Source organism: Malaclemys terrapin, chromosome 15 (assembly GCF_027887155.1).
Source record: "Malaclemys terrapin pileata isolate rMalTer1 chromosome 15, rMalTer1.hap1, whole genome shotgun sequence".
In the NCBI taxonomy this organism is placed as follows: Eukaryota; Metazoa; Chordata; order Testudines; family Emydidae; genus Malaclemys; species Malaclemys terrapin.
Genome location: NC_071519.1, coordinates 34,290,493 through 34,313,479, shown reverse-complemented (window position 1 = coordinate 34,313,479; position 22,987 = coordinate 34,290,493). Strand labels below are relative to the sequence as shown.

The window sequence follows — 22,987 nt, the reverse complement described above, 5'->3', positions numbered from 1 at the left end:
GAATGGGTTACCTAGGGAGGTGGTGGAATCTCCTTCCTTAGAGGTTTTTAAGGTCAGGCTTGACGAAACCCTGGCTGGGATGATTTAGTTGGGGATTGGTCCTGCTTTGAGCAGGGGGATGGACTAGATGACCTCCTGAGGTCCCTTCCAACCCTGATAGTCTATGATTTTATGATTCTATGATGGGCAAAGAAAACAGCACTCTCAAAATGATCACATTTGTTATTCTTAGTACCTTTGTTGCCTGATGCTGTCTTCCACATACATGACAGAACTTGCAACGACGACAGCACCAGTTTTCCAACTGGTCCTCCAGAGGGCGCTCACTCTCTTCTAAACAGAACTTGTGGAAGGGCTCACAACAGACCTGACAATACACAAACTACAAGGGGGAAAAACATCAGCATGTCAAACACTGTTGACTTCTCAACCAAACCCAACTGCTCTCTATTCTGTTTCTAACCCTGGTTTAGAATTCACAGAACAAGTATTTGCATTCAAATATTTTACACTGGAATTCACACACAAACCACTTTAAGCACCCATGTCGCAGTTTTAATTGCACTGTTAAACAACAGAGTACCAACTGAAATTTATTAAATATTTTGGATGTTTTTCTATATTTTCATAGATATTGCATTCTGTGTTGTAACTGAAATCAAAGTGTATATTTTTTATTATAAATATTTATACTGTAAAAACAATAACAAAAGAAATAGTATTCTTCAGTTCACCTCATACAAGTACTGTAGTGCAATTTCTTTGTCAGGAAACGGCAACTTACAAATGTAGATTTTTTTTGTTACAGAACTGCAGTCAAGAACAAAACAATGTAAAACTTCAGCGCCTACAAAAGTCCATTCAGTCCTACTTCTTGTTCATCCAATGGCTAATACATACAAGTTTGTTTACATTTGCAGGAGATAATGCTGCCCTCTTCTTATTTACAGTGTCACCAGAAAGTGAGAATAGGCATTTCCATGGCATTTTGTAGCCAGCATTGCAAGGTATTTACGTGCCAGATATGCTAAACATTCGTATGCCCCTTCATGCTTCGGCCACCATTCCGGAGGACATGTTTCCATGTTGATGATGATCATTAAAAAAAAAAAAAATGTGCTAATTAAATTTGTGACTGAACTCCTTGGGGGAGAATTTTATGCCCCCTGCTCTGTTTTGAACATGCATCGGTCCGCACTGCTTTGGATTGTTATTGAGCAGAACCTGTCATCAGCATGGATTCATGTCCCCTGGAATGGTGGCTGAAGCATGAAGGGACATATGAATCTTTAGCACATCTGGCACATAAATATCTTGTGACGCCAGCTACAAGAGTGCATATGAACGCCTGTTCTCACTTTCAGATGAAATTGTAAACAAGAAGTGGACAGCATTATCTCCTGCAAATGTAAACTAATTTATCTGTCTGAGCGACTGGCTGAACAAGAAGTAGGACTGTGTGGACTTGCAGGCTTTAAAATTTTACACTGTAGAAAAAAAACTGCATTCAAAAATAAAACAGTATTAATTCTACATTTGTAAGTTCAACTTTCATGATAAAGAGATTGCATCATAGTACTTGTATAAGGTGAACTAAAAAATACCATTTTTTTATAGTGAAAATACTTGTAATCAAAAATAAATATAAAGTGAGCACTGTATACTTTGTATTCTGTGCTGTAACTGAAATCTACACATTTGAAAATGTAGAAAACAGCCAAAAATATTTAAATAAATGGTATTCTATTAATGTTGTTTAACAGTGCAAATTATCGCACGATTAATTTTTGTAATCGTTTGACAGCCCTACTCAGAAGTTTCAACTGGTGTCCTGTTCTGTCTAGGTGGTCACAAAGCACTACAGGTATTTTTTTCAGGGACAAACATATCCCCTACTGCATGAAACCTTTAACAGGCTGAGACACATGTGAGGCAAAATTTTCAAAAGCATCTAAGTCTCACTGACTTCCAATGAGATTTGTGTTCCTAAGTCATGTTTGAAAATGGGACTTAGGTGTTTTTAAAAATGTTACCCTAATACCTAACATAGATCAGATCACTTCTTTTGGAGGACTACAAAACTCTTCAAACAGTAGCAGATTTTGTATACCATGTGTTTAGGTACTGTCGGACACAACAGGGTTAGCAAAGGATGGAGTTACAGCTTATAGCCTGAATTTCCTCTTGTTTAACATGATTTAACAAAAAAGGAAATGCATACACAATTGCTGAATACTTCGGTGCTTGTAAACATTCTAAGATCAACAGCAGAACAAAATGCTTTACCTCCACGTGTCCACTGCTGGCACAGAGAAAGCAGACCACCCTGGGAGTGATAGGTACCGAGGTCAGAATGCCTAGCCCACCCATCTCCCAAACGTTCTCCACTTCACAGTCCTCCTGAAAGCACAAAAGAGTACATCAAGCAGAAGAGAAATGCAACATTAGGAAAAAAAAAAAAGTATAGCACAACATTTGCACAACTGCTGTTAGTCAGCGTACCTAAGCAGCTTCAGTTTCAAAACATTTAAAAACCTCATACCTTAGGTCCAGTCATATAATATAAATTAAAAACAGAAGTCACATCTTACTAATTCTTGCTGAGTGGACCCACTGTAACTGACAGGTTTGTGCATTAGTTAGTGAATATAAGAAGGACAACATATCACAAGGCATACTTTATACACTAATGTTCACAATTCTATGTTTTGATTAGTTTAATCAAAATTCACAGTTTACTGTAATATAGTTTATAAAAGTATGAAGTCTTAGTAATACAAGACCTCAGTACACCCTCTGCTTTTAAAACTTTTCTTGAGGGTCTGGAGAAGAGAGACTACCACTCCCACGGTGGATTAGGAAAGTGCTGATTATGTTATATATTTAAGTGACTAATGTACAAAAAAAGATGCAAAATTCAACTGTTTAACTCCCAAACATATCCCAGTGCTGCTGTGAACAACACAGGATTAACAGAATATCCAATTCTCTTTACTCAAGTAGCTGTCATGGTTTTACAGTTCCACCTTGATGAAATTACTTCCTTGACAATGCAACTCCTGTTCATCCGTTCTCGCTCTTATATTGAGAATTATGTTTAAAGTTCTAATAGTCTCTTCATCCAACACTGACATTGTAATAAAGAAGATGGAAGAACTTCCAACAGCAGAAAGACTTTTCAGAGAGATACTGAGGTTCCTACTGATACCATCTTAGAATAGAGCATACCACAGTACATCACTTACTTAAAAAGTCAAAAATAGCATTCCTGAGGGGGAAAACCACTCCAAATGTTTATTTTACAGCCAATTACACTCAAAACATTTCCAAGATATTTTACCCCTTACCTTGAAGTCCACTCTGATCCTGTGGACTCCATCTGTAGGTGCCTTTTGCTTGGAACTGCTTCCATTTGACAGTGTATTGAGCAAATTCAGTGTGCTGTTCTCTGGCTTGTTGATTGGAGGAAGTTTTTCCTAAAGCATAAAGAAAAGACATTTGCATTTATTCCAACCCCAAATAACTATTTTACGAAAGGATTGACCAGAGTAAATAAATCTTTGATAATTCTTATACAAAGAAGCTGAGTGCATCTCAGAACTAAGGTTCTTACAGAAAGTGGGAGCAGAAGATCAGTTTTGCAAATCCTTTTTAGAGCACTTCATGCACAGAATTATGCTTGTTGTATTGCATTCTAAAATCACAACATTCTGTCATCCAAGACAATGCTGGTATTTAACTTACTATGTTGCGGCAACTCTGTGGGTAATCAATGTCTATACAAATTTTCCATTTTTTTTAAATGGAATTTAAAAATGGGCAGTTTCATTTGTTTTTCAAAGGAAATTTAAAAAAAGCTGCAGTTACCAGCAGGGATAGCTCAGTGGTTTGAGCATTGGCCTGCTAAACCCAGGGTTGTGAGTTCAATCCTTGAGGGGGCCACTTGGGGATCTGGGGCAAAATCAGTACTTGGTCCTGCTAGTGAAGGCAGGGGGCTGGACTCCATGACCTTTCAAGGTCCCTTCCAGTTCTAGGAGATGGGATACCTCCATTAATTATTATTATTATTTTGAAACATCACACTTGTTTTTAAAAATTAAAATTGTTCATATTTTGTTAGTTAAAATGGAACTCATTTTTGCAGTTACTTAGATTTCTTAGTAAAACAAACTGACATGCATCAATTATGTCTTAAATGCATGTTGTGTCATTTGGGAACTTGGTACAATGGAGGTAGGAGGAGCCTTTTACATCTGTAAGGCTTGTCTGGAGGGGTAAGAAACTGCAAACTCTGCCCTTGGGACAAGTAATGGAAACTTCTTCCTTTAAAAGTGTTTACAGGATCTGGAAACATGGTAGAAATCAAACTGAAGTCTATTTTAGATTGACATTCCAGGGGCAAGAAACTGAATTTAATTCTGATTGGGTTTAATTCTAAAAATGCTGGTCACAGTAAAAACTTTACCTAATCATGAAAAGCCCACAACAAGGTAAGTTAGGGTTGCACACCTGTATTTGACAATAGAAACTAATTTTGAAATTCTTGTAATTTGCTGAATATGTAGTAAAACAACAACAACCACCACCACCACCACCACCACCTCACCTTTTCTTTTGGTTTCTGTTTCACAGGGAAACTTGGACGGGGAGTAACTTTCTTCTGTTTGCTTTGCTCTGTGCCTAGGGAAGGAAAGAAAAATCACATGTTTAGATCTTGGAATGAATAACCACTTCCAGGAAACAGAAGAGAAATAATGCACTTGAGGAAAAGATATTTTAGGCCTTGCTCCCTGATCTGCCCAATCTTTACTCCCAACTGTTCCCTTATCTCTTTTAGTGACTAAACATCACCATTTATGCTTTATGCAGCCTCCTAAACAACACAGCAAACATGCACTCCCCACAAAACACTCCTGAAAACCCACCTGATTCCCCAGAGCATAACACATGCAACACTGACAGACTGCCTCAAAACTGCCCATATAGTAACAATCCATATCTGTTAGACTACACTTTTTCAAGTAGGGATTCTTGACTTTGTTTAGCACTTTCACTCTACTGTGATGTGCCACTATGGATAATAACAAAAGTTTAACTAAACACTATAAATCTCTGTTTTAAGGTTACCAGGGTTTGAATGGAAAACTCAAACATACAGATAAGACATCCTTATCCCTTCCCACACACACACACATTAAGTTTAATATAAAGAAATCCAATTTAAATAAACATCTCCCAAAACATTTTAGAGTGATACCGCCAGTATATAAAATATTTTCCAGTTTTATACTGTTCAATGATGTTTAATAGCCAATATACAATACTCTCAGTTCTTACATAATAATCTAGTTTTTAGTTTGTTTTTGAACAAGTGACTGATTATTTTCATTACATTTGTTCATTTACCTAATTCTGGTAGGGGTGTCTGCTTTTTCTTGGGCTCGGTAGGTATGGTTTTAGATACTTCTTTTTTCAGTGGTCCTGAGCTAGGCGGCTGACAAAGGGGAACTTGCAATGGCTGGGGTGCCTGTTTGCCACTTTTTCTGGCACCAGAAGCAGTGACCTGTTTGGACTCCAACACTGGGACAGAGGTATTTCCCTCTTCATTTTTCTCCTCACTTGGCTTTCGGGCAGGTTCACTGCTCTTCTTCAAGGCATTATCTTCTTTTGCTAAAACAGTCTGAGGAGCTGGTTTCTGTCCAGAATCCACTTGGTTCTTCCCAGAATGGCTCTCTTTCTTTTCATTGGTCTTGGATTTCTTCTCTTTCTTTTTCACAACTATGAAACAAATGATAGGAAGTAAATTATCAGTTTTCACAATGGAGAGAAGTGAACAGCAGGGTCCCTAAAGGATTTGTACTGGGACCTGTCATGTTCAACATATTCATTAATGGTCTGGAAAAGGGGGTGAATGGTGATTTGACAAAATTTGCAGGCGATAAAAAATTATTCAAGATTGTTAAGTCCAAAGTTGATTGTAAGGAAATACAGAGGGATCTCACAAAACTGGGTAACAAATTGGCAAATGAAATTCAACACTGATAAGTGCAAAGTAATGCACATTGGAAAAAATAATTCCAAATATACATATACAATGATGAGTTCTAAATTAGCTGTTACAAGCCACGACAGATCTTGGAGTCATCGTGGATAGTTCTTTCAAAACAGCTCAATGTGCAGCAGCAATCAAAAAGGCTAACACGCTATGTTAGGAATTATTAGGACAGGGATAGAAAATAAGAGAAAAATATTATAATGACACTATATAAATCCATGGCATGCCCACATTTCAAACAGTGTCCACTTCTGGTCACCTGATCGCAAAAAAAAAAAAACCCACAGTGGAACTGGGAAAGGTTCAGAGAAGAGCAATAAAGATGATCAAGGGTATGTAACAGCTTCCATATGAGGAAAGACTAAAATGATTAGAGCTGTTCAGCTTGGAAGAGAGATGACTAAAAGGGTGGAGGTCTCTAAAATTATTAATGGAACAAAAAGAATGAATCGAGAGGTGTTATTTACACCCTTTCCTATAATACAAAAAACAGAGGTCACCTGAAGAAATTAATAGGCAGCAGGTTTAATACAAAGAAGAGGAAGTACTTTTTCATATAGCTTATTGTCATGGGATGTTGTGATGGCCAAAAGCATGACTAGATTAAAAAAAGAACTGGATAAAGTTCACGTAGGGTAGGTCCATCAATGGTTATTAGCCAAGATGGTCATGGACGCAAATCCACAGTCAGGGTGACCCTAAACCTCTGACTGACAGAAGACAGGAATGGATCACTCCATAATTGCCCTGTTCTGTACCCTCCCCTGAAGCTCTGGTATGGGCTACAGGATCATGCTCTCTGCAACATTTTGTCTGAGACGCATCTTATGTCTTTGGCTCTGCTGCTCAATGCAGCCACAAAAGCTTCAGATATGAATTTAGTACACACTTCTCAAAAAGATGGTCCATTATACACACTGCATACCTTTAGCTTGCTTCTGGAGATAAGCTTTTGAAGGCATCCATTGCAGATTCTGGCATTTCCTCATCCTGAGATGAAAGGGATAAGTTGGAACAATCAGAAACTGATATACGACAGCAGCACCCTTCAGCAGGGTTTGCTGCTGAAAAAGCCTTTTCACCAGTCAATATTCCCATTACCATTTTTGAACCATTCATTTTTTCTTCAAAAGTGTTAAGGCTGAGGAATCCTAGTTTCCTTTTGGCTCATAATTACTACAATCATCCAATGCAAAGGTATGTGAATAGTGCCACAAGAAACAGAGTGGCTCTGTCAGCATCATGGTGATATCTCTATCAGTTCCCTTTCTCATATACTAGGATTTGAGAGGCACAGAAGATCTGGAAAACAATGTCAAATCCATCAACTGCAAGTTCTCTGAATTTTGATTAAGGCTAATTAGGGCAGGGCCAACCATTTGGTGACTTAATTTGGACTTGGTTCATAAGAATGGAATCCTTCCCACATGGGAACAGCCCCTTCATTTATACAGAGTGGGATGAGATAAGGTCATCAAGTTGTTATTTTGCCATAACTTAAATTCCTAGATTTCATGTAAAATTAAGAATACAATATCTGTTGTCTACTGAATTAGCGTTTCTTTCTCCTTTAGCTCTTGCAGCAGGACCCCGGGTTTTGAAACCTTGTCCACGGCCAGGGCAAAGCTGCTTGGAGACTGACTACTTACGGATTGTACTCTGCAGACTGTTTTCACACAGCTGCATGCTATGCAGCAATTCTCACAGCTATACTTTATAAATAGCCTTCATATCACAACAATCTTTATTTATGCCACTTCACTTGCTGCCTTCTCAAACAGATTATCCAGGCTGGTAAAACCAGTCTAATGCAGTTACTGTAGAAAGGAGGAAGGTAAGTTCCAAATCCAGGGATGTTTACACAAAAATGTTTAGATGAACTGATAAAAAGGATCAAGAAACAAAAGTGATATTTTTCAGCCAATGTCCAGAGTTTCCTTCACTGCATGTTAAATACACACTGGATAAATATCATATGCTGCAAGAAATCCACTTCTTTATATATTATCTGAGAAAATAAATTTCAATCTTGCCTAATTATTAAATTACCTATAAAGTATGAGTGCATTTTGCTATATCACATGCCTTACAATCCTCTCAAGTTTTTTTAGGAAGTGCAGTAAAGCAGGGGGAGCAGTAGAGAAGAAGGGGTGTCCACAACTCAGAGCAAAAATACTCCAGCAATTTTCTTTTCTTTTGTCCTTTACCTACCTCTACCCAACACCAGCCAAGACTGAACAAAAGGGATTCCCTTCAAAGCCTGTCAACTCTGCTTCTAAGCAGCGAATGAGAAAATCTCCACCTATAATCCCAGGGCTTCCTCTCTCAACGCAAGGGTTAGCTAAACAGCTTGTCAAATATACACTTACTTGCAGCACTGTTTCTTTATGTTGCGCCCACCAAACTTCGGTTTGTCTAGACAGTTAGTACAGACACCACAGTCCTCTGGAACCTGGCAGCCTGGGCACTGCCCACAGCGCCTTGAACGCCGACCTTTCTTCACTGGAGGCTCTTGGGGTGCCTTGTTTCTGGTAACTGGCTTAATTGGTTTGATAGGTGGAGCAAGGGGTTCAGCCTCTTCTGAGCCAGCTATTGATGACTTATCTGTCAAAAAAATCTGCTGTGAATTCAGCGGCCACCAGCACCATTTCAGAAGTCTTAAGTTTACTCAGAAATCATCCATCCCATCAAAAGTGTAAGGTCATCCTCAGAGGCATACAAGTTGAGTGTTTTTTGTTTAAGATTTCAGATGAGAAAAACTTATAAAACTTTTGTGCCATGAAATATCAAATGAACAGAGGTCAATGGATTAATGAATTACCTTTTAGACTGGAAGTTTATTAAAAATATCTGAAATTTGTTTAACTCAGACCTTCCCCTGTATAATCTTATGCAGCATGTCGTCCATTCTATAGAAACATATATTCAACCATATAAGTATTGCCCCACAAGAAACTAAACTAATGGGCAACAGCATCAAAATTTTGTATGAATCCACAGACCCCAAGATGAAAATCTTGAACTTACCATCATTTCCCATGGAAGACAATATCTTCTCTCGTTCTTCCCATGGTAAGGCACTCAGAGTAGGCATGTCATCAGGAAACACTGCCCGCTTACGGCCTAGTGCTACAGCCGCCCTCCTGCAGACATGTTTTATTCGTGGTCCTCGCACTGAAGTCTCTGATGAATCACTCTCTTGACCCTAAGTTTCAGGTGTGCAAGAACATAGGCATTTCTGAAGAAGGATTCTGAGTGTACTTGGAAAATACCACACGCACACTTAAAGAAAAAGGTAGTGGTTAAAACCAAACACTCAAACTGTAGGTCACATAAGAATCTGAGAGTCAACTATAGTTTTCATAGCCTCCTTCCCAGTGAAGACGTACTTTAGAGAACAGCAAAGCAGAACGCTTATTATGTTTACTAGAGTTCCATAACCAATTTTAACCTCTTACTTCAAGGACCTGAATTCCTTAATACTATATACTCATGTAAAATGCATCAGTACCAAAACATCAGAGCTGGCACGGATAATTAGGATAAAAGAGGCTAAAGCATCCTACCAGTCTAATTACCCTGACAGAGAAGTGAATCAGGCTGTTTGAAAGCCTTGTAGTCAGTGGGACATATGAAAATAAGGCTGTATTCCCCCTTATAAGGTTCTAGAAATTACAGCACAACCAGCCTGTAATCCCTGCTGTTAAAAGAAATAGAGTAATTTAATTTTTTCTCCCAGGATTTGCCCCCCCAAAGATTCAGGGCTATTTCTGATGAACAAATATACTCCCATAAAGTTGAATTTTAGGAACAAGTCATTTTTCCCTAATGTGAAACTGGCCAACAGTGCATGGAGTGGTATAGAGTAGACAAGTGGGAGGGTTCAGAACTTGATGGCAGGGAGAAAAACTCTGGAGGTTTTCTACTGAAAAAAATCTATTTTCCGCAATTCCTGAATGTTACCACTGACAGCAGGCCAAATTCTGGTTTAAACCAAAATAGGAACCATTACCTGAAAATGTGTCTGTATGAGGTCTACTTTTTTAGTAGCCAAAATGGACTACAGTGAGAGCATTTGACAGAACACTGGGGCCAAGAAGGAGGGATGTGTGAGGTCCCATTCCTTTAGACGCAAAATCCCATGGGATCTCACTTCCATCCCATGAGACCGAGATCATGGCAATACGCACCTTAAACAAAAATCAGATAAGGACCACTGTCATTTTTGGATGTCAGCTTTGTAAGCAAGTGGGGTACCAGAAACACAAATCAAGGGGCCAGAGATGACTATATGATTTGCCATAGCCTTGCCTTTATAAGCTCAACATACACTAGATGAACATCTCCACCAGACTTCGCCAGAAAAATCTACTAAGCAATTACACTGCACCGTTCTCAGAAAATGTGTGCAACTCCATCCTGAACTGACTCCAGCAGCTTTATCTCCCCCTCAACTTCTGCCCAGTGCTTCTCGTTTTCAAATTAGTTACCATCTGTTGCTCTAACAATTATTCAAATTAATATGCTATCTGTTCTCTTTCAGCATCTGAATGACATTAACAATTTTCAATCCAAGTACAAAACAAAATGCACTGTAAAGCCCGCTCATGAATAAGTCTGAAAGAATACCTGGGCTTTTGGCTGATCCGCTTGTTTGAGGGATTTGCTCTTCTCAATCTTGTACAGCTGGGCTTTAGCCTTTTTTAGGAGACTGGCCACCCTCTTATCGGTCATTGGAAGTTTGTCCGCTTGAGCCAACATCGAGCTGATGGAGGAAGTGGAATGTTTAATAGTGCTTGACGAAGGAGCAGAGAGGCGTAGGGCTTTGTCTTTCTCCAGGGGCAGAACAGTGGGGCTTAGATCTAGATCGGATTTTTCTAAGCCCCCTCTACCTTTCTTAGGCATTTTGGTTTTGCCAGCTGTCATATCTACAAGAGCCACAGCGGCAGCATCTGCTACAGGATCTATTGCCGTAGACTTCTTCCGCCCTGCAGCTTTTTTAGCGGAAGATGCTGCTGCAACATCTTCATTAGCTTTTTCTTTGGACACTCTACCTACAGGAAATAAAGCAGAGCTACTCTGAATTTCTAACCCTTTTTTCCTTTTCTCTTTTCTTGATTCGCGTTTGTTCTCTTTTTCTCGCTCTCTGTCTTTCTCTCTGCTCTTGTCCTTTTCCACACTTTTGTCAACGTCTTTATCTTTGGACAGTTCCTCAGTAGCCCTGTCTTTATTTCTCCCTCTCTCTGTCTGGGGACTTGGTGTGAACCAGGGAAACAGAGGAGTAGGATTAGTGGATGAGAAAGGCTCAGTTGGAGTGCTGATCTGCTTCCTTGGTCTCTGGCTTCTCTCTGCTGATTCCCCAGACTGGGTCAGGGGAGGGGAAGAAAAAGTAAAAGTTGAGTTTAAGGCACTAGTGGCAAGAGAACTAACAGACATGCTAGTTAGTGAGGAAGAGACAGAAGATTGAGGGGTGAGAGTTGTCAGGTCAGAGGTACTAAGTCTTCCACTTCTTGTCCTCATGGAGTGCGAAGGAGATCTGGGTTCTGATCGGATCGGGCTAAACACTCTTCTCTTTCGTTTCCTAGAAGATATGCCTGTCACAGAAGTTCCTGCAGTGGTTCGACTAACAGATGAAGGCAAGGTTACAGATTCAAAAATTCTGGAGTGGGCCTCACTTGGAGTGAATCTTGGAGCTCGAAGCAGAGGACTTCTTTTGTGCATATCAAATCTTGTTCCAGAATGAAGAGCAGAAAACAAGCGAGCTGGAGCTGTAGCACCAGATGTTGAAAAACCAGATGCAAAGCCAACATCCTCTGGCGTCAGTGGTGGGGGTCTAAAGTTATCAAATACTGGTTTACGGATGAGACCTTCTTTGGCATACTTTGCTGAGGAAAAGTACTGTGGTTCTGACCTAGAATGCTTCAGAGAGGTCCACCTGAATGTTGGTTCTCGTAGAATTGATTTCCGTTTCTCTTGCATGGGTGCAGCAGAGGTGGGCAGAAAAGGTGAAGCCAACGGTATTGTTGGAGGCATAAGCCATGGCGTGTGGTCTGAGATGCCAGTAGCAGGCTGTAAGGGTGGGGGAGGAGTGAGCAGAGGTGGAGGAGGAGAGGAAGAGGACTGCTGCTGGGACACACTTTGCAAGGTCGACAGTTTTTTAGCTGCCCTTTGCCCGAAACTCCTTTCTGACATTGAAAACCTCCTGCTTCTCCTATCACCGTTATCAGTTTCAGGGGACTGAGAAATAGGTAAAGGGGTATGAACTTCTGGAGTATTGCTGCGCTCTTCGGAAAGTGCCTGCATCTCCTCGGACGCCTGAGAGTCGGTAGATGTATCTACACTAGGACTACTAGATCGTGAGGAATCTGAAGACATCTGAGATGAGTGCTGAGAAGCCGCACTTGATTTTTCACTGGACCCACAAGATGTAGCACTAAACCTGCTGTTTGGTGTGGACTCTAGGCGAGCTATTTTAATAGGAGGATCATAGTCTTCATCTTCAATGAATCGCTTGGGTGTTTTAATGATCCGCGAAGAGATAGCGCTCACAACTGGCATGATGAACTGCCGGATGTTTTTGAGCTGAGTTCTTCCCTTTCTACCCTGCAGTTTAGCTGCTTCTTTCTCAATCTTCTTTTGTGCCCCCTTTTTAGCCCTCTGCAAGAGTTGCTTAGCAATTGTTGCATCTGTCCTCTTGGTAGAAGGAATAATCCTAACAGGCTTAATCCTGCGGGGGCTCTGTCTGACAGCAGTCTTTTCTTCTTTTGTAAGTGGTGGTGTGCCATCTTTCTCCTTACGTACCCTCTGGGGTTTCTCCAGCTGTGAATTAATGACTAGTGGTGAGGCAGTCTTTAAACGTTCCGAAGACGGTGGCCTTCCTCTCCTGCGCACAATCTGAACCGCTTTCCTCCCAATCTGAAGTTTTCCCCCAGTCTTGAATTTAGACTTCAGTGGGGAGAGTTTACCAGTTCGTAACTTCTTGATTTTTGCAGCATGCTGAAATGTAGTGGACGGTGCCCTTTTTATTTTCTTCAGATTCTCTTTTGTTTCTTTGCTCCCCTTATGAATATCTGATGTGTCCTTTACTTGTGATAACTTGAACTTCACACTACTAAGTGTTGGAGGTCTTCCTCGTCTCTTTTCCCCACTTTTAATTTCCTTCTTCTTTACCTTTTCCATGGACATGGTTTCAGACTTGCTCAGGGGGGAACACACTGATGAAGAGTCTGAGTGTGCAGCTGAACTTGGATCAGGACTGCTTCTGGGTCTCCTACGAGGTTTTCGTGGACTAGACTTCACTGAGGGGGAAGTAGAGAATGCAGAGCACATGTTAGGCTTTTCTGTATGCTGTTACAACACTATCCAGGTCACATTTGACTTTATTCATCACCAGTCACTTTACATGCATAGAACAAGCTACCATAATTTTGATCCACCAACCCACTATGAATACAACTTATTAATAAGAACTGTACATAAAAGGGTTCCGCCACAGACAAACAAAACACTTCCCTTATAATAAAGAGCTTATTTTCCAAAACATACTTTAAGTACAAATATCTTTCCTCCAAAAGAACTTTTACCTTTATAAAAACAAATACCAAAAACAACTTTTTGAAGGGAACAGTAACTCCCAAGATCAACTTTCCTGAAACATCATATACAAAGAATGAAAAAAGTTCAAAACTAGTTCATTTAAAAAAAAATATTTTTCTTGGTTATCATCCACTCCCACTGCTAATACAAAGGCCACCACACCAAGAATAGCATTTGGGAAAAGCGTGAATCAAAACTGGTATTTTACTAATTCAAGATTTTGTTTTAATTTTGGAGTAAATTTAGTGCTTGTGACTACACTCGGAACTGGTGTCAGGCATGTGTTGTGCAAGATTTCATTATCCACTTCTGCCAATGCACCTTAATCTCAACACTGGGTCCCCACACAGCTCTCCCAATGCACGTCAGCGACTACCGGAGACATTCACATGATTGCAGTACAAAGTCTCTCCTAAGCAGACATTGTTGTCTAGGCCAAGCTGTGTAGAATATTGTAATGGGGACATTTATCCATTCAAATCTAGGTTAAGACGATCAAACTCATTCACTTGCAACCAAATCAAAATCTGAACGTAGGGCTCCAGAGCTGAAAGGAAGTATAATAAGCTATTACACCTTTCTTCACAAGCCCTCCATCTTTGTTTGGTTTCACACAAATTCAAATGTTGAATAGTTTCATATCAAGGATGTACCATTGGCTCACTAAATCAGATCACAGACACTAAACAAAATGGAGTTAAAAAACCCAGATTAGCCAGTGTTGATTGCATATCAGAAGGGTTACCCTTATTAAGGCTTACTTTTGTGTCAGTATTTCAGAGAAATGCATCATATCTTCATTGGCAAGTTATGTTCACCCATCTCTCCCTTTGGCTACTTAAGCCTACCATAGGGTTGGACTCATAAAACTAGACCATCATTAGCAAAAGACACCTCACCACACCTTCAGTTAAGGCATAAATTTACTCACATTTCATTTGTTAGTCTCCCTTCAAATGTTAGTCTAACCTTCTAATATCAGTTTCACTCTCTCTTTCCCACAAAACTTCCCTGCTCCATGATAGATCAGACAGACAGACCATGATAGAGTCAGTTCTAAACAGTTGCCGATTTGAATCAAAAGACTGGATGTAGGTTTTATTTTGTTGTTCCACAAACACATACAACTTTTAGGTAAGATGGAATTGTCTCTAGGTCTCCAAAAGAAAGCATGCCATAGTATCAAAGTAGCATGGAAATGGGGAGTACAAGGAACTACAGTGAATCCATTACTTCATTCCATCAGAAAGAGACTCCCAGCCAAAAAACATGCACAGGATTTGCCATCTTCATAGTGGACTTGAACCTGACCAATTTTCATGGCTTCTCTGGTTCCAAGTGTCATCTCCTGTTAAACTAAAATTCAAAAATTCCTCCCAATGGAAAAGGAAGTTCACTCCCTCACAGTCCTTAAGGTTTTTTAGAAATAAACTGAAACCTACGTATGCCAGGCTGGTACTTGGAAAAAGCAATTGTAGAGTTCTTTAAATTACATCTTGATGACGCTACTACTAGAGTTTAAAGAGCACTGTGTGCATGCTCAATCGTATGATTTCAGGGCCATTCTCTCAAAAAAAATGTAATGTAATGAGAGGGGAGGAAAAAAGGTTACAACTTTTGTTTAGGGCCACTGCTGCTACATACAACTGAGTAGCAATTGTTTGCAGAGGGGTTTCCACAATATTAGGTTAGTACCATCATTAGTACCGGGATCAACTGGCTGTTGAGATTTTCCACAATAAAACTAATGCCAGACAGATAATATGATGTACAATCAGCTGGAATAGGTTGAGTGCTAGTGTATTAGACATCTGCATATATTTCACAGGATCTTTTTATCTCCTTCCCCCACACTTCCACCCACTGCCACATACCCAGCATGTAGAACTGGAATTGAGGCAGAATGGGAGCTCCCCACCATCCTCACTTGGTATTCCTGTGAATAAATAGATTGTTGCCATTTTCTAAGATAATACTTAATCCTGCCATGAGTGCAGGGAACTGGACTAGATGACCTCTCAAGGTCCCTTCCAGTCCTATGAGTCTATGATTTTTCAGGTTTGAGCATTGGCCTGCTAAACCCAGGGTTGTGAGTTCAATCCTTGAGGGAGCCACTTAGGGATCTGGGGCAAAAATCTGTCAAGGATGGTACTTGGTCCTGCTGTGAAGGGAGGGGACTGGACTCGATGTCCTTTCAAGGTCCCTTCCAGTTCTATGAGATAGGTATATCTCCATATAATAAAAGATCCAGAGAAAGCTACCCAAGTTCACTTTAATTCAGAGTTTTTTTGTGAAAGTAAATTTAATAAAGACTGCCCAATGTAATTTAATATCTTCAATAAGACTCCAACCCTTATATTTCAGAAGTGAAAGATACAACATTGTAACAAATAGGAAGATTAAGCAGGTCTAATTTTAGTTCGTCTGTTTCCATTTTTGCTTGCTTTGTCATTGCTCACCACCTCCTCTCATTAATAAAAGAAGACCAGTGGGTTAAAAGGCTCCTCTCACTTTAATTACACTCACTGGATAGTGAAGAGCAAGTGAAGGACTCCAAATCCACATCAAAAGATCAGGAGGTCAGCCTTATTTCTATTCAAAAATGCTTGACATATCTCCTGTTATACGATGATGAACTCTAAGAAGCACTTTACATTGTGAGTGCTGGACCCTGCCAAAGAGCAGATCCTAAAGTAGGACAGCCTGGGCTAGCTATGGGTGAAGCACAGACTCTCAGAAACAGCAGTTCTCTAAGTGGTCCACTCAGAGTAGGACAAAAAGACCTACAATTGTTTTCCAGCGAGCTCTCGTTAGAATAAGCTATTGCAATAGGAACAGGGAGAGGCAGGACTAAACCATGCAAAGTGACAACATGCCACTCAACTTCCAATCCTATGAGCTAAACATACCTGTGGGAGATTTGGTGGGACTTTGTACTTTGACCTCTTCATCTGAGCCAAAACCTAGGAACTGCTCATCCTGCAATGAAAGTGATTTTTAAAGTTAAAAACATGGGCATGAACTTTAAAAAAATTTAACTACCATCAAAAAATTCCAGGAAAAAAAAAAAATCTAATCTATAGCAATGCTTGTTCCTTCAGCAAACCGTGGCTAAAAAGGAAATAGTATCTAGTCATGGGGGATAGCCACAGAATGATCAAAAGAGTTGAGAGGGGAATAAACAGCACATTCGGATGAGAATGTACCTTGTACGACACAATACACTCTTCTCCACAAACTAGAGAGAAAGACCTAACCCGTAGGAACTACACAGTTTACCCTAAGGGCTTGTTGGCACTGGAATGTTTTTTTCAGTATAAGTTTTTCCACTATAATTATACCAGTATAACTATAGTGAAAGATTCAGAGTAACAGCCGTGTTAGTCTGTATCCGCAAAAAGAAGAACAGGAGTACTTGTGGCACCTTAGAGACTAACAAATTTATTAGAGCATAAGCTTTCGTGGACTACAGCCCACTTCTTCGGATGCATATAGTGAAAGAATGTGTCCACACCACTTTGTTTATGCCAACTTAAACTATTTCCCTTCAAAATCACTGTGCCCACACAGCTCTGTGTTTTTGAAAAATAACCACACAGCATTCTGGGCAAATATCCCATGGTGCAATGTTCTGCTGCAAGACCCTACACATTCTGGGATTTTTGTCATGCTGCACTGTGGAAGGTCCACTGGAACCTACTGAAATTCTGGGACATGGGCTCAAACTAAAGTCCCATGATTCCTCTCCTGTCATCCCATAATTTCTACTGTTTTTTGCAAGCCAGCACTATTTTCAAACTGCAGTAGAGGAAACACTACTGAATACCACAATCCTGAGAATCATTAACACAAACAAACTGCTCCACCAAATGTTTCATCATTCAAACTACTGAATGGCTTTGGATGGGTTGGGAGACAGACACAGTGAGATGGCTAGACGAGGAGAAGGATGAAAAAATTGAGCTGTTACTTTGGCAGGACGTTTTCCTGGAACAGCTTCACTTGAAATACTATTTCTGGGTGTGGCCAACTAGCACTGACTGGTGGGACAGGACAGTGCTGCAGAAGCGGGATGACCAGCAATGGTGGCAGAACTTCAGGATGCAGTAGCTTACCAGTTTGGTGTTGCTAGACCCAACTGTCAGGACTATCATCGTGCTATTGAGAGTGTGCTGCTACCCCAGGGTCATAACGCTTGCCAGTGCATAGAAGTTTATTAATGGATTGGCACAGTTGGGATCCCCAAGTTATATTGGGGCCATTGACAGGACCCATGCCAGGGTGGACTGATTTCAATCAATCACTAAATTTTAATCATGATTTAAATCAGCAAACAGGAAACCTGGACTTAAATCATTGATCTTAATCTTGTTTGGCATTTTACCTTACTTATTTTCCTACAGAAATGTCCATTCTCATTGGCTGTTCATACTAAACATTAAAATATGTTCATTTGCAACCAAATATAGCCACTAACAAAAAAGTATCAAATTTAGTGCAACACTATAGCTTTACATTTATTTAAGCAGTTATATAGCTTAAAATACATTTATTCAGAGTCTTAATTTTTACTTTTTTTTATTATGCAAGAAAGTGATTAATGACATTAGATTTTCTTTTTTTCGGGGGGGAAACCGTGTCAAGGTGCATTTGGATGGAAAGTAGAATTCAATTAAAAATGTATAAAAATAATATTTTAAAATTGTTTTTAGTAGTTAAATAAAGCTTCCTTCAATGTGCTGGATACATAAGCAAAAAAAGTAAGTTTATCAAAACATGTTTTGCATTTAAAACTAACAGATTTATTAAACAAAAGAAGTCATCACTGTAGTTAGTGAATTGACAGATTGAAGTCAAATGAGAGTTAGGCATCTACCTACTGGTGTAGGCATTTTTGAAGATCACCACGAGGCACCTATTTGCATCTTCAAGTGCCTAAAGAACTTTGAAAAGCTTGCCTATGTCCTTCAAGTTTTCCCAATTAGTGAATCCCATCCCCTCCTCTCACCCCTGTTTTTTATTCATAGATTTAAGGAGGAAAAGCAGCTTTCTAGTTTTTTTCAAACTCCCTGTTTCTGAACCTTGAATTAACTAATCCAAATGAAGAAAATAGTCTTTCTGAATCTGCTTGCTAAATTGAATCTGAAAGTAACTAGGGCAAAAGCTTTCCTGCACAACAAAAACTGAAAATATTTACACGTTTGGAAAAATATAAATACCAGCACTTGCTCCACTGAAAAATTGAAAATAACAGACATGACATTGTAAAGTATTTATAAAGCATGAGTTGACTTCAAAAGTTAAAGATGATTTCCTCCCTAATTCTGTATATAACTGTACCTTCAAGTCATTAAAATTTGAGGAGGGCTCACACACTATTTAAATAATTTTAATAAATTATAACAAGCTTAGGTCTTAACACAGATTGACAATTTCAGATTTATTTTTAAACAGTTTATTTTTAAAAAGAAAAATTCCAATTTAAATATAAAAATCTGTATTTATTTTTTTAAATCATCATTTTTTAACCACCCTGCCCCACATTCTTTGCCCCCCACACCAAGCCTCAGAATTTGTCAACAGAAAGGGGTATTTCTCCATGGTGCAAGCCCTGGTTGATCCTTGTGCAAGGTTTACTGATACTGTATTAATGTGGGATGGTTAGGAAAGATCCATGATACCAAGCTATTTAAAACATCTGCCCTGTTTTCTGCACTGAAAAAGGGAAAATTTTCTCCCAGGTCTACAGACATTAATGGCGCTGTGATTCCTCCTGTCATCCTGGGAGACCCAGCTAACTCTCTGGTTCCCTGACTTATGAAGCCTTACACTGGATAATCAGACAGGAGACAGAAGTTGTTGACTATACCTGAGGAGCTGCTGAATGACAGTGGAAGGTGCATTTGAAAGACTGAAAGGAGGGTAGAGGTGCCTCATGGCAAGGCTGGATGTTTCTGAACAATGTTTGCCTATTGGGGTAAGTGCATTTTGCTCTGTTTTTCTCATCATCTGAGAGAGCAAGCAAGAGATCCTCACCAGTGGGTGGGAGAAGGAGGTGGAGACACTTCTGTACATTATGAACAGCCAAAAAGGCTGCCTTTCCACAAGGTGATCCAACTAGTCAGGGAAACAGGGTAAGGGATGTGTTTTGGGCTAACTTTCAGGCCAGGGTGTACTTGTAGAAAAGTAGTGTACTGTAAACAAGAAAATGAATGAAAGGTGTTTGTGTAAAGATATTAATAGGGAGAAGCAATACCTCAATTAAATTTTTCAGCAGAGTTTTACATATTCAAAACCATTATTGATTCATTATTATACTGCAAACTTAAAACCAATGGAACTGTGGCAGAACATGACTAGAGTGCTGAGTGCACAGAAGTTTGTGCTTAAGGGCCCACAAAAAAGCAAAGGTAGAAGAGTAGAAACTGTTCGCTGTCCTGGGGCGGAATGGTGTGGGAAGGCCCTGTCATTTGGAGATGTGCAAAGGGGCTCCCCAGTATTCTGGGTTCTCCTCAGTGATCAGGGCCAGGCTAAGTTAGGGTGGTGGCTGTGAATATAGCAACACAATGTTCTCCAGCAGAGCTGTTTGCCTCTCCTTTAGGTCCAGCATCCCTCCTCCTGAACGTCCTTGTCCATGCAGTCTGTTCAGAGCCTCTAAGACTGTTGCAGGAAATCTTCCCTTCCCTCTTCTGCTTTTATGGCCCTCTGATAGGATGCAGTCATGAGGTCACTGAACCTGTCCTTCTTTGCCCTCTTTCACTTCCTTCAGAGGTATGCCAGGCATTCAGCAGCTGATAAGACCCCTGTCTGTGAGGGCCACAGCATTTCAGGCACTAGAAGAACAGAGAAAAAGCACAAGTAGTTATTGTCCTAATACAAAATGATAAACTGTTGCTTTTTCACAATTTTAGAACACTATTCCCAACTGCTCTGTCCAGTCTGGTGTGAGCTTGGAGATGAGATGTTTTCTATCTTACTTCTCCCTTATATAGGGCCCCTTTACCAATGGTGGGGGCGGTGTATGGGCTGGGGGAGCAAACGGGGCAGGTTAGTAATTACACATGCACCTCTGGAGGCTATGCTTACTCTGAAGGATGTTACCCAAAGGTGTGATCCCAAGAGGCAGAGAAGGATCATGTTCAAAAAGAAAATGAGCAAACCAGGAAGATATGCAGCACTTTTGTTTACCAAAATGATGCCCCCATAGCTGGTACAAGAATTGAAGGGAAGCACACCACCAATATGAGCAGCGCCAAGAACGCTGCATTGTCTTGTAACGTATATATCAAATAGCGCACTCTCTTTGCTTTCAATTCTGTTTTATAACAACTGCAGATGAGCACAGAGAGCACTGCAAAACAAACACCCATGCAGTAATTGGTTTGAACCCAAAGGGTTAACAATGCTGAATGTAAAATAAAAATGACTACTCATTTTGAAATGCCCTTGTAGCCTAATTTTGACAATTTACCTCATACAATGTAAAGGTGGCTAGCAGCACAAGGCCTTGATCAAACTGTGAGCCAAAGTAACTATTCTATTACTTTTTCTCTTTCAATATCTGCTCTTACATTGTATAGGAGGCATGTTTATTGTATTTGAGGTTTTAACCCCGACAGTGCTTCCATCTTGAATGGAGGAAGAGGGCATGGTTCACCATGAAGAATAGGGAGAATCAAACAGCATGGAAAGGGGTTTAGAGAGGCAACCTATTTGACTAGTGGGTGTGTGAGGTGCTAGTTAAGGGAAATAAACCCTTCTGAGCTTGAAATCTCCAGCACAGATGCGATTTTGAGCACACAGAGAGACGAAGGGGAGCTGAGCAGGCAAGGAATGTCCTCCCAACACGGTGATGGTCAGCCTGGACTTGGAACAAAGTTGTTTAAATCCCCCTCTACAGTTGTATTGCAATACATGACATAATACTTACTGGTACAGCTCCATTCCTCAGCAGTTTCAGGCTGGGGCCCCATTTGAGATTCGGTGGCATCTTTAGTTCCTGGGCCTCTGGCACAGGGTTGGGTGTGCCAAAGAGACCTTGGCTGTCTGGGAGAATCTCCTTCTGGTTGCTTGGATGCCTTCAGTGATCAATTCCAAACTGTCCAAAACCCCAGAGGTGTTCTCCTTTGAAAAAAATCCAGTCCAGCTCCTCTTAGTACAGGCAACTATTGGGAGCATTACACGCGGTCCTGTTTTAGTCCATTGCATTCTTGTCGCTTTGTCGGAGGCTTCTTTGCTTTGACACAGCACTGGGCTGCGTCCCAATAGTACTGCTTTTTCCTGCATTTGTTCTGGCAGCCTCTAGTAGATCTTGGCATTCTGGTGATTGCTGCTCAGATGGGCTTGGATGTGCTCCTCTTCCCAAAAGTCAAGAAAGTCCAGGGCCTCCTGATAGGATCAACCAGAAGCATGGCTGCTATAATGGGTATGTGACTCGGTGTGTTAACATGCCACGAGCTGGAATTACAAAGGGGCACACCTGGCTGCATGCCAATATTTAAATAGAAAAAGGTGACATCCAGTCAAGATCACCCCAGAGCTGTAGAGGGTCCACAGGTAAACAAACAGACCAATCCAGGTATGAAACAATGTAGTGTAGGACAGCAACTGGAAGACTGCTAGAAGCAGTATAATTAATCCAAAACAGGGTTGCATTCACACAAATGTTATACCTGTAATACTTCATTCTGGGATAGAGGTATGTTACTTCCTAAGCAGATTACTTAACACAGGTTAAGACACAAGAGAAAAAAAAAGTGTGTGTGTGGACACAAGGCAGTTTATACTGAAAAAATGAAGTTATATAAAAACTTTCCTATATAGTCAAGGTCTAAATTTTCAGACCAAAGGAGGACTGGATCAGAGCTGAACTCCCACACAGAGTGAAACCTTTCCAATACAGATTTTATGCTCTATCAGCTCCACGGATAAATAGACTTATGTTCCCTTATATTATCAGTGCCTTAAACTAGGTAATTTATAAGTTCTTGTATAAGTTTCTTTGGGTAACAAGAAATATTTTGAAGCCATGCAAATCTGACCCAGACACTTCTTGGTTAGTAAAAGACCCTCAGGTTTGTCCAAGTCTCCTCCTGACAACTATCCACCCCATATGAAAATGGAACTTACCACGTCCCCTAAAGTGAATAGGGAAGCAAACACTGATCCTTATGAACACTGCAAGTTACCATCCATTATCCAACTGAGTACACTAAATTGAAAAACAAAACAAAAAAATAGCAAAAGCCATCTTTGATATACCCTCCCACTGTCAGGATCCTGGACCCATTCCAATCATGTTTCAGGCCAGGACATGAAACAGAAATGGCATTAGTC

General features: G+C 40.2%; 1 protein-coding gene across 4 annotated transcripts in view; it reads right to left on the bottom strand.

The window, feature by feature from the left end:
* KMT2A (lysine methyltransferase 2A) overlaps positions 1-22,987 on the bottom strand; it is a 77,953-nt gene that overhangs the window by 35,191 nt on the left and 19,775 nt on the right. For all 4 annotated transcript variants that reach the window (XM_054005230.1, XM_054005232.1, XM_054005231.1 and 1 more), the window contains exons 2-11: positions 16,561-16,630; positions 10,685-13,348; positions 9,083-9,260; positions 8,425-8,659; positions 6,981-7,045; positions 5,407-5,778; positions 4,607-4,680; positions 3,348-3,476; positions 2,287-2,400; positions 236-382 (exon numbers count right to left, since the gene is read on the bottom strand). In XM_054005230.1, the coding sequence (XP_053861205.1) occupies positions 236-382; positions 2,287-2,400; positions 3,348-3,476; positions 4,607-4,680; positions 5,407-5,778; positions 6,981-7,045; positions 8,425-8,659; positions 9,083-9,260; positions 10,685-13,348; positions 16,561-16,602 (4,020 nt within the window). In that variant the 5' untranslated portion in view covers positions 16,603-16,630. The remainder of the gene's footprint in view (positions 1-235; positions 383-2,286; positions 2,401-3,347; positions 3,477-4,606; positions 4,681-5,406; positions 5,779-6,980; positions 7,046-8,424; positions 8,660-9,082; positions 9,261-10,684; positions 13,349-16,560; positions 16,631-22,987) is intronic.